We start from the raw sequence: 24498 nt of genomic DNA on the forward strand, positions 1-24498 counted from the left end.
TCTAATTCAGTCTATTCACATAAAGGACTTTTTTTTTTAATGTTTATTTATTTTTGAGAGAGACACAGAGCGTGACCAGGGGAGGGCCAGAGAGAGGGAGACACAGAATCCAAAGCAGGCTCTTGGCTCTGAGCTGTCAGCCCAGAACTGTTTGCAGGGCTCGAACCCACGAACCATGAGATCATGACCTAAGCCGAAGTTGGACACAACCGAGCCACCCAAGCGCTCCCACATAAAGCACTTTTATTTATTTACTTTTTAATTTTTTTAATGTTTATTATTATTATTTTTGAGAGGGAGAGACGGAGTGTGAGCGGGGGAGGGGCAGAGAGAGGGAAACACAGATCAGAGGTAGGCTCCAGGCTGCCCACGAACCTTGAGATCATGATCTGAGCTGAAGTCAGACACTTAACCAGCTGAGCCACCCAGGTCCCCATAAAGGACTTTTAAAAGTATTTTATCAAATAAATGATCTCTTAAAGGCAGAAGAAATCTTATTTTATTCTTTATGTTTTGTATGCCTCTATAACATTTATTTCTATACAATAATCCCAAAATTAGTATTAAGCAGAATTTATATTCCATACAATTCTCCATGTTTTTATGTTGACATTCTTATGATACAGAGCTGGATGTACAATATTGTGATTTTGAGAAATGCAATTGTATAAAAAGCCAAGATTTGCTACATATAGGAATGAAAACTAGAGTATCCCAAACTTAAGTTAGGGTGATAGTCCTTAAAAGCAAAATAATGCAGTACTGGGTTTCTTATGCATTTTGTTTTATAAAAAGCCATTTTGCTTATAACATGTTGAAATGATTTTTAACGAAAATTAGGAGCTTTGGTTATAAGCTATGGTGATCATCATATACATGTGCTTATTTTAGAAATAGCCTCATTTTTATAGCTAGCCAGTCTAATATTTTATATACATCTCTGACTTGGAGCTATATCTTTAGAGCAGTTGAACAACAGATGGATGACAGTTCAGTCCCGATTGGCATGCTGCCCAAAATAAAAGAAGAAACCCAACATCTGAAGCTTTCACACTTGGAGTATTTCAGCCTTTGGTGTCTAATGTTAACCCTGGAGTCACAATCAAAGGATAATAAAAAGAATCACCAACATATATGGTTAATGCCTGCTTCAGAAATGTGAGTGGTCCATTTAATACAGTAAAACGTCAATAACTTATATTAGCTAATGGGATGACATTTGGAAAAATGTCAGGATATGTAATAACATTTCAGAGATGTGCAGTTTCATATATTCATGCCAACTCTAGATGGCTATGAAGGAATTATTTCTAAGTAGAGCACAATTGTTACTTTTAGTAGGTTAAATATGACTTGAGAAATCTTATTTTAAAAATTATTGGTAAGTCCTTGTTTATCATTGAAAAGAGCATAAAGTTTAATATATCATAAGGTGAATTTTAGCATCCTAGTAGAGTACAAGTTAATGAAGTTTCACTTAGTATTTTATAAAGTTTATATATTTAGTAAGTTCTGATACAGATTCAAATTTTCTAAAGTTGGTCCATCTTTCATTTTGTGAGATCTGTTTTTTTACAAGTTGCTTATAAATATGGATTCAAATTTTCTAAAGTTGGTTAGTCATTTTGTGATATCTATTTTTTTTACAAGTTGCTTATAAATAAGTAATTTTGTTATCTTTACATAGTATTTTTCTTTAGTATTTAGTTGCTTTTCATCTACTTGTTTATAACTTTTGAGAATGAATATTGATTTTAATGTGACTTTAGAAATAATTGAATCATTTTCTTAATAGTAAATTTTAACACAAGGAGTCATTACAGTGGATAAAGTGTAAGTAGCTTTTGATAGACTCCGTAAGTATAGTGAATGTGTCAAGTGTACATGCCAACAAGCTTCTGAAGTTGTTTAGTATTTAATAGTAGTGCCTGAGAGATTGTAAATGCTTAATACTTATCTCTTAGAAACAGTGGAATTATCAGTTTGCTTGCCATTATTTTAATAAGAATAATTACAAATCCTTTTATAAATACTAAAGAAATAGGGACTATTTTCTTCACATCAGGTTCAGGAAACGTTATTACCATTTGCTTTCTGTAATGTTACATGTATCAGCATATGAAGTTGAGGTATTGTTCAGAGTTCAAAGTGCTGATACATGTTGTTCAGAGAAACCAGCCTGTGGGTACAACAAGGGATGTGCTTCCTAGCACTTGTCTAGGGATGGTTTGGTGAGAGATTATTTTAAAACTAACAGAATGTTTCCTTAGCATTTCTAACACTTCAATGTAGATTGTAGAAAATGTAAAAATGATGGACTCATTGTTACCATTATAACTTCCAGGGGTCAGAGGAACAAGTAAATTGTGGAAAAAATGCAAATACAGTATTTATATATATGATGTAAATGGAAGCTTTTTCTCTTTCTCTCTGTTTCATAGGGAAGAGAGTGGCAACTGCATTGGAAACCTGATTAGAACAGAACATGTAAAGACAGTTTGTGATGGGCAATATTTACATAATTTTCAACGTAAAAATGGTGCCATGCCTATCACAAATCTAATGGCAGGTGATAGAGTTATTTTAAGTGGAGAAGAGAGGACACTGTTTGCTTTGTCTAGGGGATATGTGAAGGAGATTAACATGACATCAGTAACCTGTTTATTAGACAGGTAATGAAAAGTTCTGTTGGAGGGGGTGGGTAACAGCTTTATTGATATGTAAATTACATACTATACTAGTCATTCGTTTAAAGTATACAATTCCATGGTTTTTAGTATATCCTTAGAGTTGTGCAGCCATCACCAAAGTCAGTTTTAGCATATTTTCATTACTCCAGAAAGAACCCTTGTACCCTTTGGTATTCACAACCCCTACACTAGGGAGTCACCAGTTTCTTTTCTGTCTCTCTAAATGTGCCTGTTCTGAACATTTCCTATAAATGGGATTATGCAATATGTGGTCTTTTGTGACTGGCATTTTTCACGTAGCATACTGTTATTGAGATTCATCTTCATGGAGTAGCACATGTCAATACTTCATTCTCCAACTCCTTCCTTTTTTTTTTTTTTTTTTTTAAACTAATCCCTATGCCCAACCTAGGGCTTGAACTCTCCACCTCTAGGTCAAGAGTTGCATGCTCCACCGACTGACCCAGCCAGGTGCCCCACTTCATTCCCTTTTCTTAAAAAAAATGTAAAATTCACATAACACAAAATTAACCACTAGCCATTTAAAAACATACAGTTCAGTGACCTTTAATACATTCACAGTATATTGTGTAACTGTCACTTCTATCTAGTATTTTCATCACCCTGAAAGGAAACATTCCCATTAAACAGTCTATCTCCCCTCAGTCCCTGGCAACAACTATTCTGTTTTCTGTCTCTATGGATGCATCTAGTCTGGATATTTCATATAAATAGAATCAAAATATGTGTTGTTGTTATTTATTGCCTAGCTTCTTTTACTTGGTATAATGTTTATGAGGTTCATCTAAGTTTTGGCATTTACCAGTACCTTATTTCTGTATGTCTGAATAATATTCTGTTATGTGGATAGGCCACATTTTGCTCCTCCATTTGTCAGCTGATTGACATTTGACTTGTTTTCACATTTTGGGTGTTATAGCTAGTGTTGCTATAAATATACACATACAAATTTTTATGTGAATATATATATATTTTAAATATTTTTTTATTAGTTTTCTTTATTTTTGAGGGGCAGAGAGAAAGAGGGAGACACAGAATCTGAAGCAGGCTCCAGACTCTGAGCTGTCAGCACAGAGCCCGATGAAGGGCCTGAACTCACAAACCGTGAGATCATGATCTGAGCTAGTCGGATGCTCAACTGACTGAGCCACCCAGGCGCCCCATATGTGAATATATTTTTTATCTTCCTTTGTAGGTACCTACCAGTGGTATTGCTGGGCTATGCACTATTTTGAGTTTAATATTTTGAGGAGCTACCAAACTGCCAAACATTTATCTAGCATGTTCTGTTTTATAATGCTTATGTGGACATAATCTGATCTAGTTCTCACAACCACATGAATGGCAGGCAGGCTAGACCCCCTTTGTCAGCTATGAAGCTTATTCTGAGCTCTCACCATTTCATTTTCTCCTTTTACAATGTATGCTGGTTGAATATGCAGGTTGGGAAGAGGGTGAGGTTAAGGGAGAGGGAAGAATAAAGCAGTGGTATAGAAGCAAGTGCTATTAACTGGGATCAGAACCACAGAATGAGGATCAGGTTCAGCAGGGATGAAGATTTGTTCAGTTTTGAATATATTCAGTTTCATAGCCTTGGTTTGGCCACGTGGAAAGATACTGCTGCCTGCTGGATATCCAAACCTGAAGCTTGGGTGAGCAACCAGTTGGAAGAGGAATATGAGGTCAGAGCCACATAAGGGCTTGGAACCAAAGGGAAATTCCAAGGAAGAGCAGTATACAGGACCATGGAAGGAATCCTAGGGTTTGAGGAGCTGGAGGAAGAGTGGGAGAAGGCATCAGGAAAGAGACCTGTGCTCCAGGCTAGAAGAGAGAGAGGGGCCATGTGTTCAGGATCCTTCTGGGGGTGGTGAGCCCAGGCTAGACTGTAAACCAAGGCCTAGTGAATTTCAGCAGATGTAGGTTCCTGATTAACTGCTTTGACCTTAGTGTCTTGTACCCTACTTTTCTCTCTTTTCCTGCCAGTCCACCCTTCTTCTATTGTCTTTGATTGGCAAGTATGAATTTTAGGGCCTAGTAGCCATTTTTAATAGCTATTCTGGCCCATTTACTCTTAGCAAACAGCAGTGTATTTCTTACATAGACTGACCGTGTTAAATGAAAAACATTTATGTACATGTGTTTTGCTGTTGTAGGAACTTGTCAGTACTCCCAGAATCAACTTTGTTCAGATTGGACCAGGAAGAAAAGAATTGTGATATAGATACCCCATTAGGAAATCTTTCTAAATTGATGGAAAATACTCGTGTCAGGTTTGTAACAATGAATAAATCTGAAATTTACCCCACTTTCCTAAGGAATATTACTAAAAGCATTTTTTTTCCTTGTCAGTCAGAAACTTCGAGATTTGATCATTGACTTTCGTGAACCTCAGTTTATATCCTACCTCAGTTCTGTTCTTCCACATGATGCAAAGGATACAGTTGCCTGCATTCTGAAAGGTATGTGATAATGAGCATGTCTTCTACCATTGTTCTTGGTTGTATTTATAATGTAATGTATGTCATAGTCTGTCGTGTTATTTATTTAACTTGCAGTTATAATTTTTGGACAGATTCTCTTAGGAAACAGTTTACATATACACTTTAACATCACTGTCACATTTTCTTATTTTGAAAAGACCTATTAGGGGCGCCTAGGTGGCTCAGTCGGTTAAGCATCTACCTTCAGCTCAGGTCATGATCTCACAGTTCCTGAGTTAAAGCCCCTCATAGGGCTCTGTGCTGACAGCTTAGAGCCTGGAGCCTGCTTCAGATTCTGTGTCTCCCTTTCTCTCTGCCCTTCCTTTCTTTGTGCTTTATATCTCTCTCTCAAAAATGCATAAACATTTAAAAAAGGAAGGAAGGAAGGAGGGAGGGAGGGAGGGAAGAAAGAAAAGAAAGAGAAAGAAAGAAAGAAAGAAAGAAAGAAAGAAAGAAAGAAAGAAAGAAAGAAAGACAGACAAACAGATGTATTCAAGAACAGACTTGAATAGAGGCTGCTTTCTTTTTTGAGAGAGAGAGAGAGAGAGAGAGAGAGAGAGAGAGAGAGAGACACAGAGTGTGAGCAGGGCAGAGGCAGAGAGAGGGAGACACAGAATCTGAAGCAGGCTCCAGGCTGCACTGTCAGCACAGAGCCCGATGTGGGGCTTGAACTCATAAACTGTGAGATTATGACCTAAGCCGTAGACGGGGCTTAATGGACTGAGCCACCCATCACCCCAAGGCTACTTTTCTTCTAGTTAATTTGCTCACTGAAATCCAACATTCTTTTTCCCATTATTTTAAAATTTAAATGCAGGTTTGAATAAACCTCAGAGGCAAGCAATGAAAAAGGTACTTCTTTCAAAAGACTACACACTCATCGTGGGCATGCCTGGAACAGGAAAAACAACTACCATATGTACTCTCGTAAGGTTATTATTCTTTTGCTTAGAAACTAAGTATTTAAATCAGCTTCTCAGTTCAGACAGTGTGATGTCTGCTATCAAAAGGGCTGAATTTTAAATCAAGTCTTCATTTCAAATTAACCTTTTAGAATGACAGGAGAAATAGAAAAACTAAGTCAACAAAAAATTGTAATCATGTTGTAGGTTTCCTGCATTTAGGATTGTCTGAGATCTCTTTCTGTTGGTGGCATGTATGTCATTGTATGTTTTCCTTCCCTTTAAAAAATGCCTGGTGGCTCAGTCGGCTAAGCATCTGACTTGGGCCCAGGTCATGATCTCGTGGTTTGTGAGTTCAAGCTTCACATCAGGCTCTCTGCTGTCAGCACAGAGACTGCTTCAGATCCTCTGTCTCCCTATCTCTGCCTCTCCCTTGCTTGCATGTGTGTGCATGTGTGCACACTTTTTTCCTGTCTCTCAAAAATAATAAATATTTACTATATATAAATATAAATATTTATATATATTTAAATATTATATAATATATATGTTTATATATTATAAATATGTTATATTTATACATTTTTAAATATTTTTAAATTTTTAAAAATATTTAAAAATTTTAAAATATATGTGTAAATATAACATATTTATAAATCTAATATTTATATAAATATAATTATTTATAGAATATATATAAATATATAAATATAAATATTTAATAATAAACATTAAACAATAAAGTAAATAAAAATGATAAATTATATAGAAGTGGTTGAAATAGATTTTTCTGGTATTCTCCCTCCATGTCAGTAAATTTCTGTGCTAATCTTAGAATAACCAAAATGATGGCAACAAATATTTATCGATTAATACTGTGTGCAAGGCACTATTCAAAGTTCATATGTATTCAATTTTATTATCACTAATAATATGTTATTAACATATCCTTAATAACAATAATGCCATGTGATTGTTTGTCATAAAACACTTTAACTTAATAAAAAGTTACCTTGGCTCAGCTCTTAAGATATGCTTCCTAACTATTAAATTTTCTGATTCTGTTTGAAAAATATAAGCATGTTAAAAATTATCTGGAATTAAAAATAATGCTATTTTCCTTTCTTTTATTCACTATTAGGTAAGAATTCTCTATGCCTGTGGTTTTAGTGTTTTGTTGACCAGCTATACACACTCTGCTGTTGACAATATTCTTTTGAAGTTAGCAAAGTTTAAAATAGGATTTTTGCGTTTGGGTCAGACTCAGAAGGTACATCTAGACATCCAGAAATTCACAGAGGAGGAAGTTTGCCGATCCAAGTCCATTACATCCTTAGCTCTTCTAGAAGAACTCTACAATAGTCATGTAAGTACAATTATTGCATGATAATGCCAACAGTAATTTTTGCAGCTAGAGTGATTGGAGTAATGGCATTCTGGGAAATTCAGTCACATTGACCAATTTATTAATTTATAATTTACTGTTTGCTTTTGAACTGAGACGAGGTTTCTGGTTTCTTATTCAGGGCTCCCATCTTCTAGATTAAAATATCCTAATAAAGGAAAACTTGTTGCTCTCTACTCAAAAACACTTCTGACACTAACTACCTGGAGTTAGTGCATATTCCACAGGTTAGGGCTCAGTCCCAATAAGATTGTACTACCCCTTTCAGTTCTCAGTTGTAAATCTGGGCCTTCTGTGTTATCTGCATAACCAGGCATAAATTGCGGTTCCCATGACCCCCTCCTTGGGTCGAGAATTTGCTAGAATGGCTCACAGAGTTCAAGTAAGTGCTTTACTTACTATATTACTGGATGTATTATGTAGGGTACAATTCAGGAACAGCCAGATGTAAGAGATGCATAGGGTAAGGAATGTGGAGAGGGGCATGGAGCTCTATGCCCTCTGCAGATGAACCACCTTCCCAACACCAGGTGTTCATCAAACCAAAAGCTCTTCAAACCCCTTTGTTTAGGGTTTTTATGAAGATTCCATCATGTAGGCTTGATTGATTAAATCATTGGTGGTTGGTGATTAGCTCAATCCCCACCCCTCTCCCCTTCCCTGAGGTAGAGGGGAGGGGGTGGAGCTGAAAGTTTTGACTCTTTAATCTCTAGGTTTGTTCCTCTGGCAACCAACTCCCACCTCATTAGCATAAACTGAGGTGTGGTTGAAAGGGATTTATTATGAATAACAAAAGATACTCCTCTCACCCCTTGCACTCAGGAAATTCCAAGGGTTTTAGGAGCTCTGTGCCAGAAACCCAGAGGAACACCAAACACATTATTATATTACATGTTATTATATTACTAATAATCGGGATTTTTTTAGCAAGTTCAAATTCAAAGCAATGGTACATGAACAGACTTGTTATAGGTATTTCCAGACTTTGATATAGAACCTAGCTTTTATTTTATTATTTAATGTTTTGTATATATTTTTCTGGGAAGTGTTTTTGTTTTTTGTTTTTTTTTTAAGATTTTATTTTTAAGTAATCTCCACCCCTAAGATGGGGCTCGAACTCAACCCCCACGATCAAGAGTCACATGCTTTATTTACTGAGCCAGCCAGGTGCCCCTCTGGAATTAACTGATATTTTTGTCTGAAAAAAAATCTCTTAAAGTAAATGTAATAGACTGTTCCTTCAAGTCCTTTGTCAAATGTCTATAGCAGTTATTGAAAAATTTTGAAGTGGCTAAGATGTATATCTGATTGACTTTTTAAAAATTAAACTTAGTATTTGAGATAACTATAGATTTGCATGCAGTAGTAAGAAATAATAGACATCATGTATATCCTTTGCCCAATGGCACCATTTTACAAAACTAGTAAAGAACTAGGATATTGACATTGATACTGTCTGGATACAGAATAGCTCCTTCAGAATAGCTCCTTTACCACAAGGATTACTTGTGTTGCACTTTTACAACTACACCCACTTCGTTTTTGCCCCACCCCCTCCTTAACCCCTAATAACCACTTGTCTCTTCTCCATTTCTACAATTTTGTCATTTCAAGAATGTTATATAAATGAGATCGTATAATATGTAATCTTCTGGGGTTGGTGTTTTTCACTTAGTCTAATGCCCTGGAGATTCAGATTGTTGAATGTGTCAATAGTTGGGTTTTTTTACTGGGGAGTATTGTTCCATTGTATGGATGTACCACAGTTTGTTTAACCATTCAATCACTGAAAACATCTGGATAGTTTTTGGCTATTATGAATAAAACTGCTGGAGACAATCACGTACAGGGTTTTGTGTGAACCTAAGTCTATTGGATAAATGCCCAGGAGTGCAATTTCTGGATCATTTGGTAGTTGTATGTTTAGTGGTTTGTTTTTGTTTCTGTTTTTGTTTTTAAGTAATCCTTTTGCCCAACATGGGGCTTGAACTCATAACCCAGAAATTAAGAGTCACACACTCTACTGACTGAGCCAGCTGGGTGCTTCTCTCTCTTTTTTGATTCTGTTTTGTTTTTCCTGCCTTATGGGTTACTTGAACACTTTTTAGAATTCTATTTTGATTTCTCTATAGTGTTTTTGTGTGTATCACTTTGAATAGCTTTTAGTGGATGCTCTGTTGATCTAAGCATTACATTGTATATACATAACGTATAGTCAGTCCATTGATTATGTCATTTTACTAGTGCTAGTGAAGTTTGAAACCTTACTTCCATTTATGTCCCTTACCTTCTCCTGTTTATGATTGTCTTAAATATTCCTCCTACAGGGGCGCCTGGGTGGCGCAGTCGGTTAAGCGTCCGACTTCAGCCAGGTCACGATCTCGCGGTCCGTGAGTTCGAGCCCCGCGTCGGGCTCTGGGCTGATGGCTCAGAGCCTGGAGCCTGTTTCTGATTCTGTGTCTCCCTCTCTCTCTGCCCCTCCCCCGTTCATGCTCTGTCTCTCTCTGTCCCAAAAATAAATAAACGTTGAAAAAAAAAATTAAAAAAAAAATATTCCTCCTACATAGACTGTGTCAGACTGTGTTCTAATTTTTGCTTCAACCATGAAACATAATTTGGAAGAAATGAAAAACCTATTGTATTTATCCATATTTTTGTTTACTATGTTCTTCTCTCCTGATGTTCCCTCCAAATTTGCATTCTTTTATTATTTCCTTTCTGTTTAAAGATCTTCCTTGGGGCCCCTGGGTGGCGCAGTCGGTTAAGCGTCCGACTCCAGCCAGGTCACGATCTCGCGGTCCGGGAGTTCGAGCCCCGCGACAGGCTCTGGGCTGATGGCTCAGAGCCTGGAGCCTGTTTCCAATTCTGTGTCTCCCTCTCTCTCTGCCCCTCCCCCGTTCATGCTCTGTCTCTCTCTGTCCCAAAAATAAATAAAATGTTGAAAAAAAAGTTAAAAAAAAAAAAAAAGATCTTCCTTTATCCATTCTTTTAGGGTAGTGGGTCTATTGGCAACAAATTCTCTTAGTTTTCCTTCCTTGTGAGAATGTCTTCATCTCTGAAGGATTATTTTGCTACTTATAGGATTCTGGGTAAATAATTTGTTTTCTTTTAGTACTGGAAAAATATTCTACCACTTTTTTAAGGATTCCATGATTTTTTTTTTTTAAGTATTCTGTGATTTCTAATGAGAAATATGCTGACATTTGAATTAGAATATTTTCCCCTATAGCAAGTTGTTATTTTCTTGGACTCCTTTCCAGATTTTTTTTAGTTTTTAGAATTTTAATAATGGTGTGTACTGTAGTGTTTTTTCTTTTCTATTTATCACGTTTGAAGTTTTCGCAGCTTATTGAACCTATAGATTTAATATAGATTTATTGTCTCTTGTCAAACTTGGGACATTTTCAGACAGGATTGTTTTTCAGCCATGATTTCTTCTAGTGCTTTTTCAGCTCTTTCCTTTTTATTTTCTCCCTGTAGGACTGTGAAGACACAAATGTTGGATTTTTTGATAGTTCCACTAGATTCATTTTTTTTCCCTCAGTCTGTTTTCTTTCTGTTATTTGGCCTGTATAATTTCTGTTTTTCTGTCTCTTGGTTCACTGTATTTTTCCCCTGTCCCCTGCTATTGAGTCTATTCCATGATTTTTAAATTTTTTTTAAAGTTTATTTATTTTGAGAGAGAGAGCGAGCGAGCAGGGAAGGGACAGAGAGAGATGGGGGGGGGGAGAGAGAGAGAGAGAGAGAGAATTCCAAGCAGGCGCCACATAGGCAGCTTGAAGCCCTATATTGGGCTTGAACTCAAGAACCATGAGATCGTGACCTGAGCTGAAATCAAAAGTCAGACGCTTAATCGACTGAACCCCAGGCACCCCATGATTTTAAAATTTCAGTTATTGTGTTTTTAGTTCTAAAATTTCCATTTGCTTTTGCTTTCATCTTCTATTTCTTTGTTGAGACTTTGTATTTTTTTATTTGATTCAAGTATGTTCATAGCTTTTCAGTGAAACATTTTTATCATGGCTGCTTTAAAATCCTTGTCATATACTCTTGATCTTGGTTGGGGTCGTGATTTCAAGCCCCACATTGGGTGTAGAGATTACTAAAAAATTTGAAAATAAACTTAAAAAAAGAAACTTTTGGAGCACCTGGGTGACTCAGTTGGTTAAGCGTCAGGTTTCGGTGCAGGTCATGATCTTACGGTTCCGGGTTTGAGCCCTGTGTAGGGCTTCGTGCTGATAGCTCAGAGCCTGGAGCCTGCTTCAGATTCTGTGTCTCCCTGTCTCTCTCCCCCTCCCCTGCTTGTGCTCTGTCTCACTCTCAAAAATAAATAAACATAAAAAATAAAAATAAAAAAACATTAAAAAATTTAAAAAAATCTTTGTTATACAATTCTAACATCTGTTTCATCCTTGGAGTTGGCATCTATTAACTGTCTTTTTTTCATTCAGTTTGAGATTTTCCTAGATTTCCTAGTTTTGATGAAACCAGAACACTTTTATATTATATTATTTAAAACTTCTGTTTAAGCTGACTTTCCTCTGACACTACTCTGATAGGGCAGGAGTGTATGCCACCTCATTGCTGCCAGGTGAGAGCTGAAATGCAGGTTACCATTCAGCCTCTATTAACACATGGGGTGGGGGCTCCTCGTTCCTGCTGGATGGGGTGGATGTCTAGGTTCCCCACATGGTCTCCACTGACATTTTATGGTGAGCACTTATTATCAACTAGCAGGGATGAAAGTCCCGTCTCTGCTTGGCTTCTCTGTTACTACCTCAGTAGGATATTGGGGTGCCTTTGCTGGCATCGGTGGGGGTTATGTAAGATCACAGTGTTTTCTGTGGTATTTGGCTAGGATAGAGTGGCTGTATATGAGTTTTCTGCATACAAGGCTTTGTCTTTCCTGTTCCTTTGGCTTTTGTTTGAGGTTTTTATGTCTGCACCCATTGGCGCTCCTGGGTCACTAGCTTCTTCAACTCCAAAGCTGGGATATGTGAGGCCAAAAGAAAATCCAGGGAACAAACTTCTGTGCTGTTCCTTGGGTCCCAAGGTGTCCAACTGGTCTACCTTTACTCCACCTTTCAGAGTCCTTATGTTTGTTTTATATATAATGTTTTAGAATTTTTAGTTGTGTGCTTTGTGGGAGGACGGAGGAAAAGTACTCCAGCTTCCCAGAAGTGAACTCCTGGTTCACATTTAAAATTATCAGGGTGCCTGCCTGGCTCAGTTGGAAGAGCATGCAACTCTTGATCTTTGAGTTGTGAGTTAGAGCCCCCCACATTGGGTGTAGAGATTACTTAACTAAAAAAAATGAACTTACTGCCTCTTGAATGTTTCAGATTTTCGTTGGGAAATATCCCAATTTGAGCACTGTTATAGTGTCCAGAAAATTTACTTGATTTTTCAATTTGTAGTAAAAAATTAAATTTTTCTTGCATACTGTAAATGTTTCAGAATTAAATAATATTGCGGGATTCCTGTTGTTTGGGACAAAAATCTTCTTTTTGAGCCTTTAATTTAAAAAATGGGAAAAGCAAGTTATGTTTCTTATATATATTAGATAACTGATCTATTTTCTTTGTTTTTAGCGTATAGTTGCAACAACATGTATGGGAATAAACCATCCAATATTTTCTCGTAAAACTTTTGATTTTTGTATTGTGGATGAAGCCTCTCAAATTAGCCAACCAGTCTGCCTAGGGCCACTTTTTTTTTCGCAAAGATTTGTGTTGGTGGGGGATCATCAGCAGCTTCCTCCCTTGGTGCTAAACCATGAAGCAAGGTAAGCAGACATTGACATTTTAATTTTAAATTAGATTCTTCCTAAGGAACCATTTCAGTATACTGATAAGCCTGAATTTGATTTGTTGACAGAGCTCTTGGCATGAGTGAAAGCTTATTCAAGAGGCTGGAACAGAATAAGAATGCTGTTGTACAATTAACTGTGCAGTACAGAATGAACAGGTATTTCTAAGAGTGTCAGCTATGAGTGATTTTTATGTTCGTGTTCATCTACCAGGACTAAAATTATTTTTGTAATTCCCTTAGTAAAATTATGTCCTTAAGTAATAAACTGACATATGAAGGAAAGCTGGAGTGTGGATCAGACAAAGTGGCCAATGCAGTGATAAACCTACCTAACTTTAAAGCTGTAAAGCTGGAACTGGAATTTTATGCTGATTATTCTGAAAATCCTTGGATGATTGGAGTATTTGAGCCAAACAATCCTGTTTGTTTTCTTAATACAGATAAGGTAAAAACAACAACAAAACCTAAGTATTTTCTTTGGTTTTTCTCCTTTTGTCCTATTGTTTGTTTGTTTATAACATTAAAAAACTGTTTTTAACGTTTTATGTATTTTTGAGAGAAACGGAGAATCAGTGGGGGGAGGGACAGAGAGAGAGGGAGACACAGAATGGGAAGCAGGCTTCAGGCTCTGAGCTGTCCGCACAGACCCTAATACAGGGCTTAAACCCATGAGCTGTAAGATCATGACCTGAGCTGAAGTATGACGCTTGCCTGACAGAGCCACCCAGGCACCTCAAGTCCTGTTATTTAAATTCTTGAGTTTTTAATAGTGAATGCTTTAATAGAACTTACCAGTTAAAACTAGTGTATTTCTTTTACTTCAACACAAAAGAATCTTCTTTCTATTGACCCAGTATCTTTGGAAGGCACTTTATTCTGGGAATTAATAGATGTCAAAATTGACTTTTAAAGTAGGAAAGCTAGAAAGTTAACCAAAAAAAAAAAAAAAGAAAGAAAAAGAAAGAAAGAAAAAAGAAAGTGAACTCAAGTGTATAATTACATTTCTTAGAAAAGAAATTGGCATTGATGTTATCAAAGGGCTGGGTTTACAAATGGAGACTTTATTTTTTTAGAGGAGTTTTGGGTTCACAGCAAAATTGAGCTTGACAGTACAGATATTTCCCAAATACCACCTCTTGCCTCCACATATGCACATAAATACCTCTTTACAAACTTGTCATTAAACCTAAATCTTCACAAGGACTTTAAATGACTTGATTCTTACTTCTAGGGACTAAGAAAAAGTTTTAACCTTGTACTTCAATAGTGTGTTTTATGTAGTGCTTCTCAGCACTTGATTTGGAAGTCTTTATATGACTTCAGATAAGAATAGTTATCAATTGTATGTATGCATATAGTATAAAATAATTATATCTTTTGTTATTATGATCAGTGGAGTCAGCTTTGTTAAAAATAGGGCCCCTCTTGCAGGGGAGCCTGGCTGTCTCAGTCTGTAGAGCATGCAGCCCTTGATCTCAGGGTCATGAGTTTGAGCCCCACATTGGGCATAGAGTTTACTTTAAAAATAAGTAAGTAAGTAAGTAAGTAAGAGGGGCGCCTGGGTGGCTCAGTCGGTTGAGCGTCTGGCTTCGGCTCAGGTCATCTCATGGTTTGTGAATTCGAGCCCCGCATCAGGCTCTGTGCTGACAGCTCAGAGCCTGGAGCCTGTTTCAGATTCTGTGTCTCCCTCTCTCTCTGCTCCTCCCCTGTTCGTGCTCTATCTCTCTCTCTGTCTCTCTGTCTGAAAAAGAAATAAACATTAAAAAAAAATTTTTTTTAATAAATAAGAATAAAAATAGGACCCCACTGTGTACCATGATGGAATTTTCATTCTCTTGGATATTGCCCTTAACATTTCAGGTTCAAGGAGTAATAAATAGGGGCAAGTGGGCTCTGGGAAATTTTTTCAGTAAACTGATTTCACAAATGATTACATTTAGAAACCTCAATTCCAATTTTTTAGTTATAATTTACAATTATTTTCCTCACCAATCATTTTTTGTTTTTGCTACTCAGTTTTTTTCTTTCTTAGCATCAAGAATCCAAATAAAATGTATTAAAAATAATCAAGATTGGGGCATTTGGGTCTCTCAGTCCATTAAGCATCCGACTTCACCTCAGGTCATGATCTCATGGTTTGTGGGTTTGAGCCCAGCATCGGGCTGTACATTGTCAGTGCAGAATTCTCTCTCTTCCCTCTCTCTCTGCCCCTCCCCCCATGTGTATGCATGCTTTCTTCTCTCTCTCTCTCTCTCTCTCTCTCTCTCTCTCAAATAAACTTTTAAAAAAATGCAAAAAAAATAAGTAAAAAATAATCAAGATTTGGTTGCCTGGCTGACTTAGCACAGCATGTAACTCTTTTTTTTTTTTTTTTTTCTTTAAGGTTTATTTACTTTTGAGAGAGAGAGTACAAGCCAGGGAGGGGCAGAGAGAGAAGGAGACAGAGGATCCAAAGTAGGCTCTGTACTGACAGCAGTGAGCCCCATGAGGGGCTCAAACTGAGGAACCATGAGATCATGACCTGAGCTGAAGTTGGATGATCAACTGACTAAGCCACCCAGGTGCCCTGAGCATGTAACTTTTGATCTCAGGGTCCTAAGTTCAAGCCCCATGTTGGGCAATGGGGCCTACTGTAATTAATAATAATAATAATAATAATAATAATAATAATGTATAATCAACGTCATCATCAAGATTACTTAAGAATTATGTAGGAACAAAATAGTCCTTGGAGAGTTTTACCAGGGATGGTAGAACCTGGGGAATGATGGGCTTCATTATTTGTATAAAAGGCAACAAGATGGTACAAAAATAGACACTCAGATCAATGGAACAGAATAGAGAACCCAGAAATGCACCCATAAATGTATGGCCAACTAATCTTTGACAAAGCAGGAAAGAATATCCAATGGAATAAAGACGGTCTCCAGCAAATGGTACTGGGAAAACTAGACAGTGATATGCAGAAAAATGGACCTGGACCACTTTGTTACACCATACACAAAAATAAACTCAAAAAAGGATGAAAGACCTAAATGTAAGACAGGAAGCCATCAAAATCCTAGAGGAAAATTCAGGCAAAAACCTCTTTGACCTCGGCCACAGAAACTTCTTACTCAGCACGTCTCTGGAGGCAAGGGAAACAAAAGCAAAAATGAACTACTGGGACCTCATCAAAATAAAAAGCTCCTACACAGCGAGGGAAACAATCAGCAAAACTAAAAGGCAAGCGACGGAATGGGAGAAGATATTTACAAATAACATTATCCAATAAAGGGTTAGTATCCAAAATCTGTAAAGAACTTCCCAAACTCAACACCCCAAAAAACAAATAATCCAGTGAAGAAATGGGCAAAATACATGAATAGACACTTCTCCAAAGAAGACATCCAGATGGCCAGCTGACACATGAGAAGATGCTCCACATCACTCATCATCAGGAAAATACAAATCAAAATCACAGTGAGATATCACCTCACCCCTGTCAGAATGGTTAACATTAACAATTCAGGCAACAACAGATGCTGGCGAGGATGCGGAGAAAGAGGATCTCTTTTGCATTGCTGGTGGGAATGCAAGCTGGTGCCGCCACTCTGGAAAACAGTATGGAGGTTCCTCAAAAAATTAAAAATAGAACTACCCTACAACCCAGCAATTGCACTACTAGGTATTTATCCAAGAGATGCAGGTACGCTGTTTCAAAGGGGCATGCACACCCCAGTGTTTATAGCAGCACTATCAACAATAGCCAAAGTATGGAAAAAGCCCAAATGTCCGTCATCTCATGAATGGATAAAGAAGATGTGGTGTATATCTATATACAATGGAGTGTTACTCAGCAACCAGAAAGAATGAACTCTTGCCATTTGCCTCTACGTGAATGGAACTAGAGGGTATTATGCAAAGCGAAATTAGTCAGTTGGAGAAAGGCAAATATCATATGACTTCACCCATATGAGGACTGTAAGATACAAAACAGATGAACATAAGGGAAGGGAAGCAAAAAGAATATAAAAACAGGGAGGGGGACAAAACATAAGAGAGTCTTAAATATAGAGAAGAAACAGGGTTGTTGGAGGGGTTGTGGGAGGAGGGATGGGCTAAATGGGTAAGGGCACTAAGGAATCTACTCCTGAAATCATTGTTGCACTATATGCTAACTAATTTGGATGTAAATTTAAAAATAAGTAAATTATAAAAGTAAAAAATAAAAGGCAACAAGAATATGGAAAGAGAACAGATATTAGGGTCAGATCTAGGTTTGAATCCTAGTGCTATGATTTATTGTGAAGTCTTGGGCAAGTTACTTATCTTTTCTAGCTTCTGATGCTTATAAACTGGGAGATAACAAAGGAAGTTATGTGAAGCCCAATGTGTGGTCAGCTTTCACAGAGATTTTAATCTGAACTGTAGGATGTTTAAGATGGGCTGCCTCTGGGTGACTTTCTGAAAGTGGCTAATGTCATTCATTGTTATTCTTTTACCTTCAACTTTTATTTTTAATTTTTTTTAGAGAGCTAGAGTGAGTGGGGGAGAGGGGGAGAAGGAGAGAGAATCCCAAACAGGCTCCATGCTGAGCACGAGTCTCAATCCCAGGACCCCTGGCATCATGACCTGAGCTGAAATCAAGAGTTGGGTGCTTAACCAACTGAGCTACCCAAGCACCCCATCTTTTACCTTCAGTTTTTAAAATGACAATATTTTTCACTGGTCTCCACAACTGGTTGCTTAGTCTCTATGGCTACCTGTGTACTGACAGTACTCTTAACCTATTTTTCTTTTTAGGTTCCAGCACCAGAACAAGTTGAAAAGGGTGGTGTGAGCAATATAACAGAAGCCAAACTAATAGTTTTCCTGACCTCAATGTTTATTAAGGTAATTTAAATTTTAATTTTGAGGGCTAATTAATATTAAAGTGAAATGCAGTATAATGTTAGAATGCAAGGAACGTAAGAATTAACGTTAATCCTTGTTCATTAAGATGCAGCCTGATTGCTTTTGTTCTGTTTTGAGAAAACTATCTAGGATATAATTTTTTATAATGGTAATTTGGGTTTCCATTTAGGTTAATTTTTTGTAACATCAGATAATTCTGATTGTGTCATGTAGGGTTGTAGTCAGTATGATCAGTATGGTTGGGGATTGGAAACTTCAATGTAAGGGATAGCAGGGTGTAATGTATTTTTTGTACTTTTTTTTTAAATGGCAGCACTGTTGTAGTGGCATGCAAACCATTATACTGCCATGAATCAATAAAAATCAAGGGAGCCATGTTTGAGGAAATTACTTAAAAATTTTGTTTAATGTTTATTCATTAAGAGACACAGAGCACAAGCAGGGGTGAGGCAGGGAAAGAGGGAGACAGAATCTGAAGCAGCCTCCAGGCTCTGAGCTGTCAGCACAGAACCCAATGTGGGGCTCAAACTCACATGAACTGTGAGATCATGACCTGAGCCGAAGTTGGATCCTTTAACCGACTGAACCACCCAGGCGCCCTGAGGAAATTATTTAATCTCAGGAAATACAGATATAGATTTAGAGCAAATTTAGCAATTGTATTTACTCCTTGCAACAAGAGGATCTGTTACAAACATTAATTGGGCACACATTTAATAAGTTTAGTAAAGCTTTAACAGAAATCAGGATTTTCATTTTCATTGTGTTTTTTTTCTGTTTAGGCTGGATGTAAACCCTCTGATATTGGTATTATTGCACCATACAGGCAGCAGTTAAAGATCATCAATGATTTATTGTCCCATTCTTCTATTGGAATGGTTGAAGTTAACACCGTAGACAAATACCAAGGAAGAGACAAAAGTATCATTCTAGTAACTTTTGTTAGAAGTAATAAAGATGGACCTGTGAGTTCATTGTATTTTCTTCTGATTTGTTTGGGACATTTTTTTCTTTTCTTTTTTTTAGGTTGTGGTAAAAATGTAATGTAAAATTTTAAATCATCACCATTTTTCAATATACAGTTCAGTGGTATTGTTTATTCATAGTGTTTTGCAACAGATCTCCAGAACTTTTTCATTTTGAGAAATTGAAACTCTATACCCATGAATAATACCCTTCCAATTCTTTGTCCCTCCAGTCTCTGGTAACCATCATTCTGCTTTCTGTCTCTGAATTTGACTGCCATAGTCACCTCATTTAAGTGGACTTGTACAGTATTTGTCCTTTTGTACTTGGTTTGTTTCATTCGGCGTGGTATTTTCGAGGTTCATCCACTGTGTAGTATGTCAGAAGTTTGTCCCTTTTTAAGGCTGAATAATATTGCATTGCATGGAAAGGGCACCTTTTGTTTGTCTGCTCATCCATCAGTGAATATTTGGGTTGCTTCCATCTTTTGGCTGTTGTGTTTGGGGCATTTTAAACATAGAGGCTTCCTTCGATATACTCTTAATTTTATATATAATTCCAGGGTTTGTTTGTTTGTTTTGTTTTGTTTTTTGCATTTTTACCTCTTTTGATTCCTGTTTCTAGATTATATGAGATACCTTCATAAGGTTCTAAAAATATATGTAGTAAAAAGTCTCCTTTCTACCAGTTCCTCTTCCACTCAGTTCTCACCTTTACAGATAATCAGAATTTTTTTTAATGTTTGTTTATTTATTTTGAGAGAGAGATAGCATGCATGCACATGTGTGGTGGTTGGGGAAGGGCAGAGAGAGAGAATCCCAAACAAGCTCCATGCTGTGAGCGCAGAGCCTGATATGGAGCTCGGACCCATGAACCATGAGATCATGGACCCAAGCTGAAGTCAGATGCTCAACCAGCCAAGCCACCCAAGTGCCCCTGTTTTTTATTTTTTAATTTTAATTTCAGTATAGTTAACATACAGTGTTATATTAGTTTCACGTTTGTGATACAGTGATTCAACAATTCTATACATTACTCAGTGCCCATGGTGATCATGTACTCCTACTTCCCTTTACCTATTTCATATATCCCTCTACCCACCTCCCCTCTGGTAACCACCAGTTTGTTTTTTAAGAGTTAACAGTCTGGTTTTTTGTTTGTCTTATTTCTTTGTATATTTGTTTTGTTTCTTAAATTCCACATATGAGTGAAATAATATAGTATTTGTCTTTCTGTGACTTATTTCACTTGACATTAGACCCTGTAGATCCATCCATGCTGTTGCAAATGGCAAGATTTCTTTCTTTTTTATGGCTCACAAGTATTCCATATGTATATATACCAATCCATTGATCTATCAGTGGGTACTTGGGCTGTTTCCATAATTTGGCTGTTGTAAATAATGCTTAATAATCATTAGGGTACAAACAAATTAGTGTTTTTGTATTCTTTGGTTAAATACCTAGTAAGTAGTGAAATTACTGGATCATATGGTAATTCTATTTTTAATTTTTTGAGGAACCTCCATTCTGGTGAGCACAGAGACTGATTCGGATCCTCTGTCTGCCCCCTCTCTCTGCCCCTCCCCTACTCATGCTCTCTCTCTCTCCCTCTCTCAAAAATAAACACTAAAAACACATATACATGAAAACATATACATATATCTATATAGATAGATATTTTGATAGATATACACATACACACAAACCATGACACTTATATACAATAAGAAACTATGCAATTGTAAGAACAGAATGAAGTCTCTTTCTGTGTATCGACATGGAAAGATCTGTAAGCTATTTTTTAAGTGAACAAAGGAAAGTCCATTAGAGTATATACATTACCTTCTGTGTAAAAAAAAGGAAATATGAATACTGATTCATATCTGTTTGCATAAAGGAATTATAGGTTACCAAAAAAAAACCCAAATTGTATACAACTCAACACCAAAAAAACCAATCCAACTAAAAAATGGGCAGAAAACAGGAATAGACATTTCTCCAAAGACATGCAGATGGCCAATAGACACATGAAAAGAACATTAATTATCAAGGAAATCAAAATCAAAATCACAATGAGTTATCACCTCACACCTGTCAGAATGGCTAAAATCAAAAACACAAGGAACAACAGGTGTTGGTGAGAATGTGGGAAAAAAGGAACCCTCATGCACTGTTGGTAGGAATGCAAACTGGTGTAGCCACTGTGGAAAAAGCAGACAGCCAGATGCAGGGCTTGAACTTACGAACCACAAGATCATGACCTGAGCTGAAGTTGGATCCTTAACCGACGAAGCTACCCAGTCAGTTTAATCATTCCTCTGAGTCTTCTGCTATTACAAGTTTTTATTGCTGTAACCAACAATGTTATAATGAGTGGATATAGCTTCAGTTCCTTAAATTATAGCTAGGATATTGCACCCAAGATAAAATATTTGTAAGTTGGTGTTGTGAACAAGTTTTTCCAACTGCCTATAGAATTTTAAATGTGTTGGTGAATCTTTTCTGCACTATATGCTTAAAGTAGGAAAATAGTTCACAACAAACTGTTCTTTGCTATAACAAACTTAAATATATAAGAAAACTCAAATAAATTGAAAATTACTTCTTTCAGCTTGGTGAACTCCTGAGAGATTGGCGACGTCTTAATGTTGCTATAACCAGAGCCAAACATAAACTGATTCTTCTGGGATGTGTACCCTCACTAAACCGCTATCCTCCTTTGGGGAAGTTACTTCATCATCTAAACTCAGAAAAATTAATATCCTTTTTGTTTTGTATATGGTCACATTTGTGCTTTGTGAGTATTTTATGTACTTGTATAATTAAAACTTAGTGTCCTGTGTTTTCTATGGGCATATTTCAAAGACCTGATTTTACAAAGGAAAGAGAGAAAACAATTGTCAGGAAGTTATTTTATTTTACTTTATTATTTTATTTTATTTTTATTTTATTTTTATTTTATTTTTATTTATTTTATTTTAGTTTAGTTTAGTTTAGTTTAGTTTATTTATTTTGAGAGAGAGACAGAGAGAGGGAGCAGGGAGGTGCAGAGACAGAGAGAAAGAATCCCAAGCAGGGTCTGCACTGTCCATGCACACAGAGCCCAACAGAGCCCAACGTGATGTTCAAACTCACAAACTGTGAGATCGTAACCTGAGCCGAAACCATGAATCAGAGGCTTAACTGACTGAGCCACCCAGGCACCCCTATTTTATTTTACTTTATCATTATTTTTTTAAGTAGGCTCCATGCCCAGTGTGGACTCCAACATGGGGCTTGAACTCACAACCCTGAGATCAAGACCTGAGTTCAGATCAGGTTTGGACACTTAATTGAGCCACCCAGGTGCCCTGTCACAGGAAGTAATTTTAAGCAAAAACTGAAATAATGAAGGTGATGGAGGAGGATGATTTGTGAAGGGAGAAAGGGAAGAAAAGGGACTTGATCTGCTGCCCTAGGAGCAGAATGCATGTTTCTTATCCCTTCTGGATCCTCTCACAATAATTTATAATTATTTTTCTTTAATCTGGAACAGAACATTAATATAAACAAAAAGGGGTGCCTGCATGGCTCAGTCAGTTAAGCATCTGGATTCTTGATTTTGACTTAGTTCATGATCTCACGATTATGAGATCCAATCTGTGAGACTGAGCTCTGAGTCAGTCCCCTCTTTTTGCCCCTCCCCTGCTCGTGCTCTCGTGTGGAAAAATTAAATTAAAAGAATTTAAAAATGGAGAATTATTCCTAGTCATATTATGGGTTATTAAGATAAATCATCTTTTAAAAAATTATATGAAGGTCTTAGGCTATGATATATAAACCTTATTGCTTAGGTACATTATTATCCATTTAGCACTTCTTTAAACCAAATTACAAAATGTTGAATAATGTCATAAATGTCTTCCTGCAATTCCATTTTGTGTTAAGTATATCTTCCTTAATTTATTTTACATCATGGATCTTCCATCAGAGGAACATGAAAGTCTTTGTCATGTATTAGGTGGTTTTCAAAGAAGATAAAACACTGTTTTCCTTGCTTTTCTTTCACTGGCATAGTGATCTTCTCTAAATATTACCTGTTATTTGTAATTTGGATATGCTGTGAAAAGTGTCTGGTTAGACTATGAAGATCACTTTTATCCCAAGGATATGAAATAATGTAAAATGTACTCTGCTCAGAGTTCCAGTTTTTTGTTTATTTATTTATTTTTTTTGGTATAATCTTTTAAACATAAAGTTCTGTCACTATGCAGAATTTAACACAGTATTGTTTCAGTATAAGTGTACCCAAAACTGAAAAGTATGTTTATACGTACTATAAGTATGTTTTTGTGTGACCTAGAAAGAGTTTGACAAATTTTTACCAGCTTTATTGATGGATTAACTCTAGGATCTGAGAAACTTTAAGACTAAAATTTCAATACTCATTTGGTTTTATAGGTTTTTGTCATATTTTGCTCATTCTTTAAGAGATTAGGGAAAGAAAATTATTTGTTTTTATTACCTAAGCACAGCCTTATGATGATGAGGACACAGGTGTGATTCTTTTCTGTGTTTTGAGATCTCTGATCCAAAGACCATTTTTCAGGATTTTTCCCCTGACTATTGCTTTTTGGTATAAGGTATATTTTTACTTTAAATCTAGTCTTTTAAACTATTAATTATAAATTTATTATTTCTCCCTAATTCCTGATTGCCCCTTAATCTCCCACTTGTTATTTTCAGTAGATTTTGATATAAAAGAAAATAATTCTTTTGAGAAGTTTTGTTTGCTGAATTGATGATAAAAAGTTTATTTTCACCTATTGTTCATATGACCCTTTGTTTTGAAACACTACTTAGTTTCTCTCTCTCTCTCTCTCTTTTTTTTTCTTGGGAATAAAGATATTTTTGTAAAATAATTGCCTCAAAATGCTTAAGTTAAGTAAATGGTGATCAATTTTAACTTTACTGTATCCATCTTCTGTGGGAGGATATCTCTCTCAAGGTTGTATTTTTTTTTTTTAATGAATGTTAAATGTGTTAAAATTGTTGCTTCTACCTCACCTCACGTGTTCCTTAAAAATTACTTGAAGTTTTTTATTAAATAAATTGTTTTCTACTGTTAGACCTTAGTATGTCAATTATTAATCCTGATACTAATTAAGTTCAGGGTAGCCCAGCATTTTTTCAGGTAGTAACAAGTGAAATGTTGATAATGTTGTAAAGCTGTATATAAATACTTCTGTAGCACAAAAATGGAAACCATTCTTTTGGCAGGGAAAGAAAAGGCTTTTTGGAGAAGGTATCTTATTAAAGTCTGGTAAAGACTGGGTAGAATTGCAT

At 36.4% G+C, this 24498-nt stretch overlaps 1 protein-coding gene across 1 annotated transcript in view; it reads left to right on the top strand.

The window, feature by feature from the left end:
• The window catches only part of DNA2 (DNA replication helicase/nuclease 2), a 53482-nt gene extending 29213 nt beyond the window's left edge, over positions 1 to 24269 (top strand). The window contains exons 9-21 of the mRNA XM_030334660.2: positions 964 to 1158; positions 2442 to 2672; positions 4865 to 4981; positions 5061 to 5170; positions 6009 to 6118; positions 7235 to 7459; positions 13090 to 13283; positions 13376 to 13465; positions 13550 to 13754; positions 18095 to 18184; positions 18988 to 19170; positions 21785 to 21931; positions 23125 to 24269. Of these exons, the coding sequence (XP_030190520.1) occupies positions 964 to 1158; positions 2442 to 2672; positions 4865 to 4981; positions 5061 to 5170; positions 6009 to 6118; positions 7235 to 7459; positions 13090 to 13283; positions 13376 to 13465; positions 13550 to 13754; positions 18095 to 18184; positions 18988 to 19170; positions 21785 to 21931; positions 23125 to 23193 (1966 nt within the window). The 3' untranslated portion in view covers positions 23194 to 24269. The remainder of the gene's footprint in view (positions 1 to 963; positions 1159 to 2441; positions 2673 to 4864; positions 4982 to 5060; positions 5171 to 6008; positions 6119 to 7234; positions 7460 to 13089; positions 13284 to 13375; positions 13466 to 13549; positions 13755 to 18094; positions 18185 to 18987; positions 19171 to 21784; positions 21932 to 23124) is intronic.
• Positions 24270 to 24498: the final 229 nt, after the last annotated feature.

The sequence above is a fragment of the Lynx canadensis genome, chromosome D2 (assembly GCF_007474595.2).
Source record: "Lynx canadensis isolate LIC74 chromosome D2, mLynCan4.pri.v2, whole genome shotgun sequence".
Lineage (NCBI taxonomy): Eukaryota > Metazoa > Chordata > Mammalia > Carnivora > Felidae > Lynx > Lynx canadensis.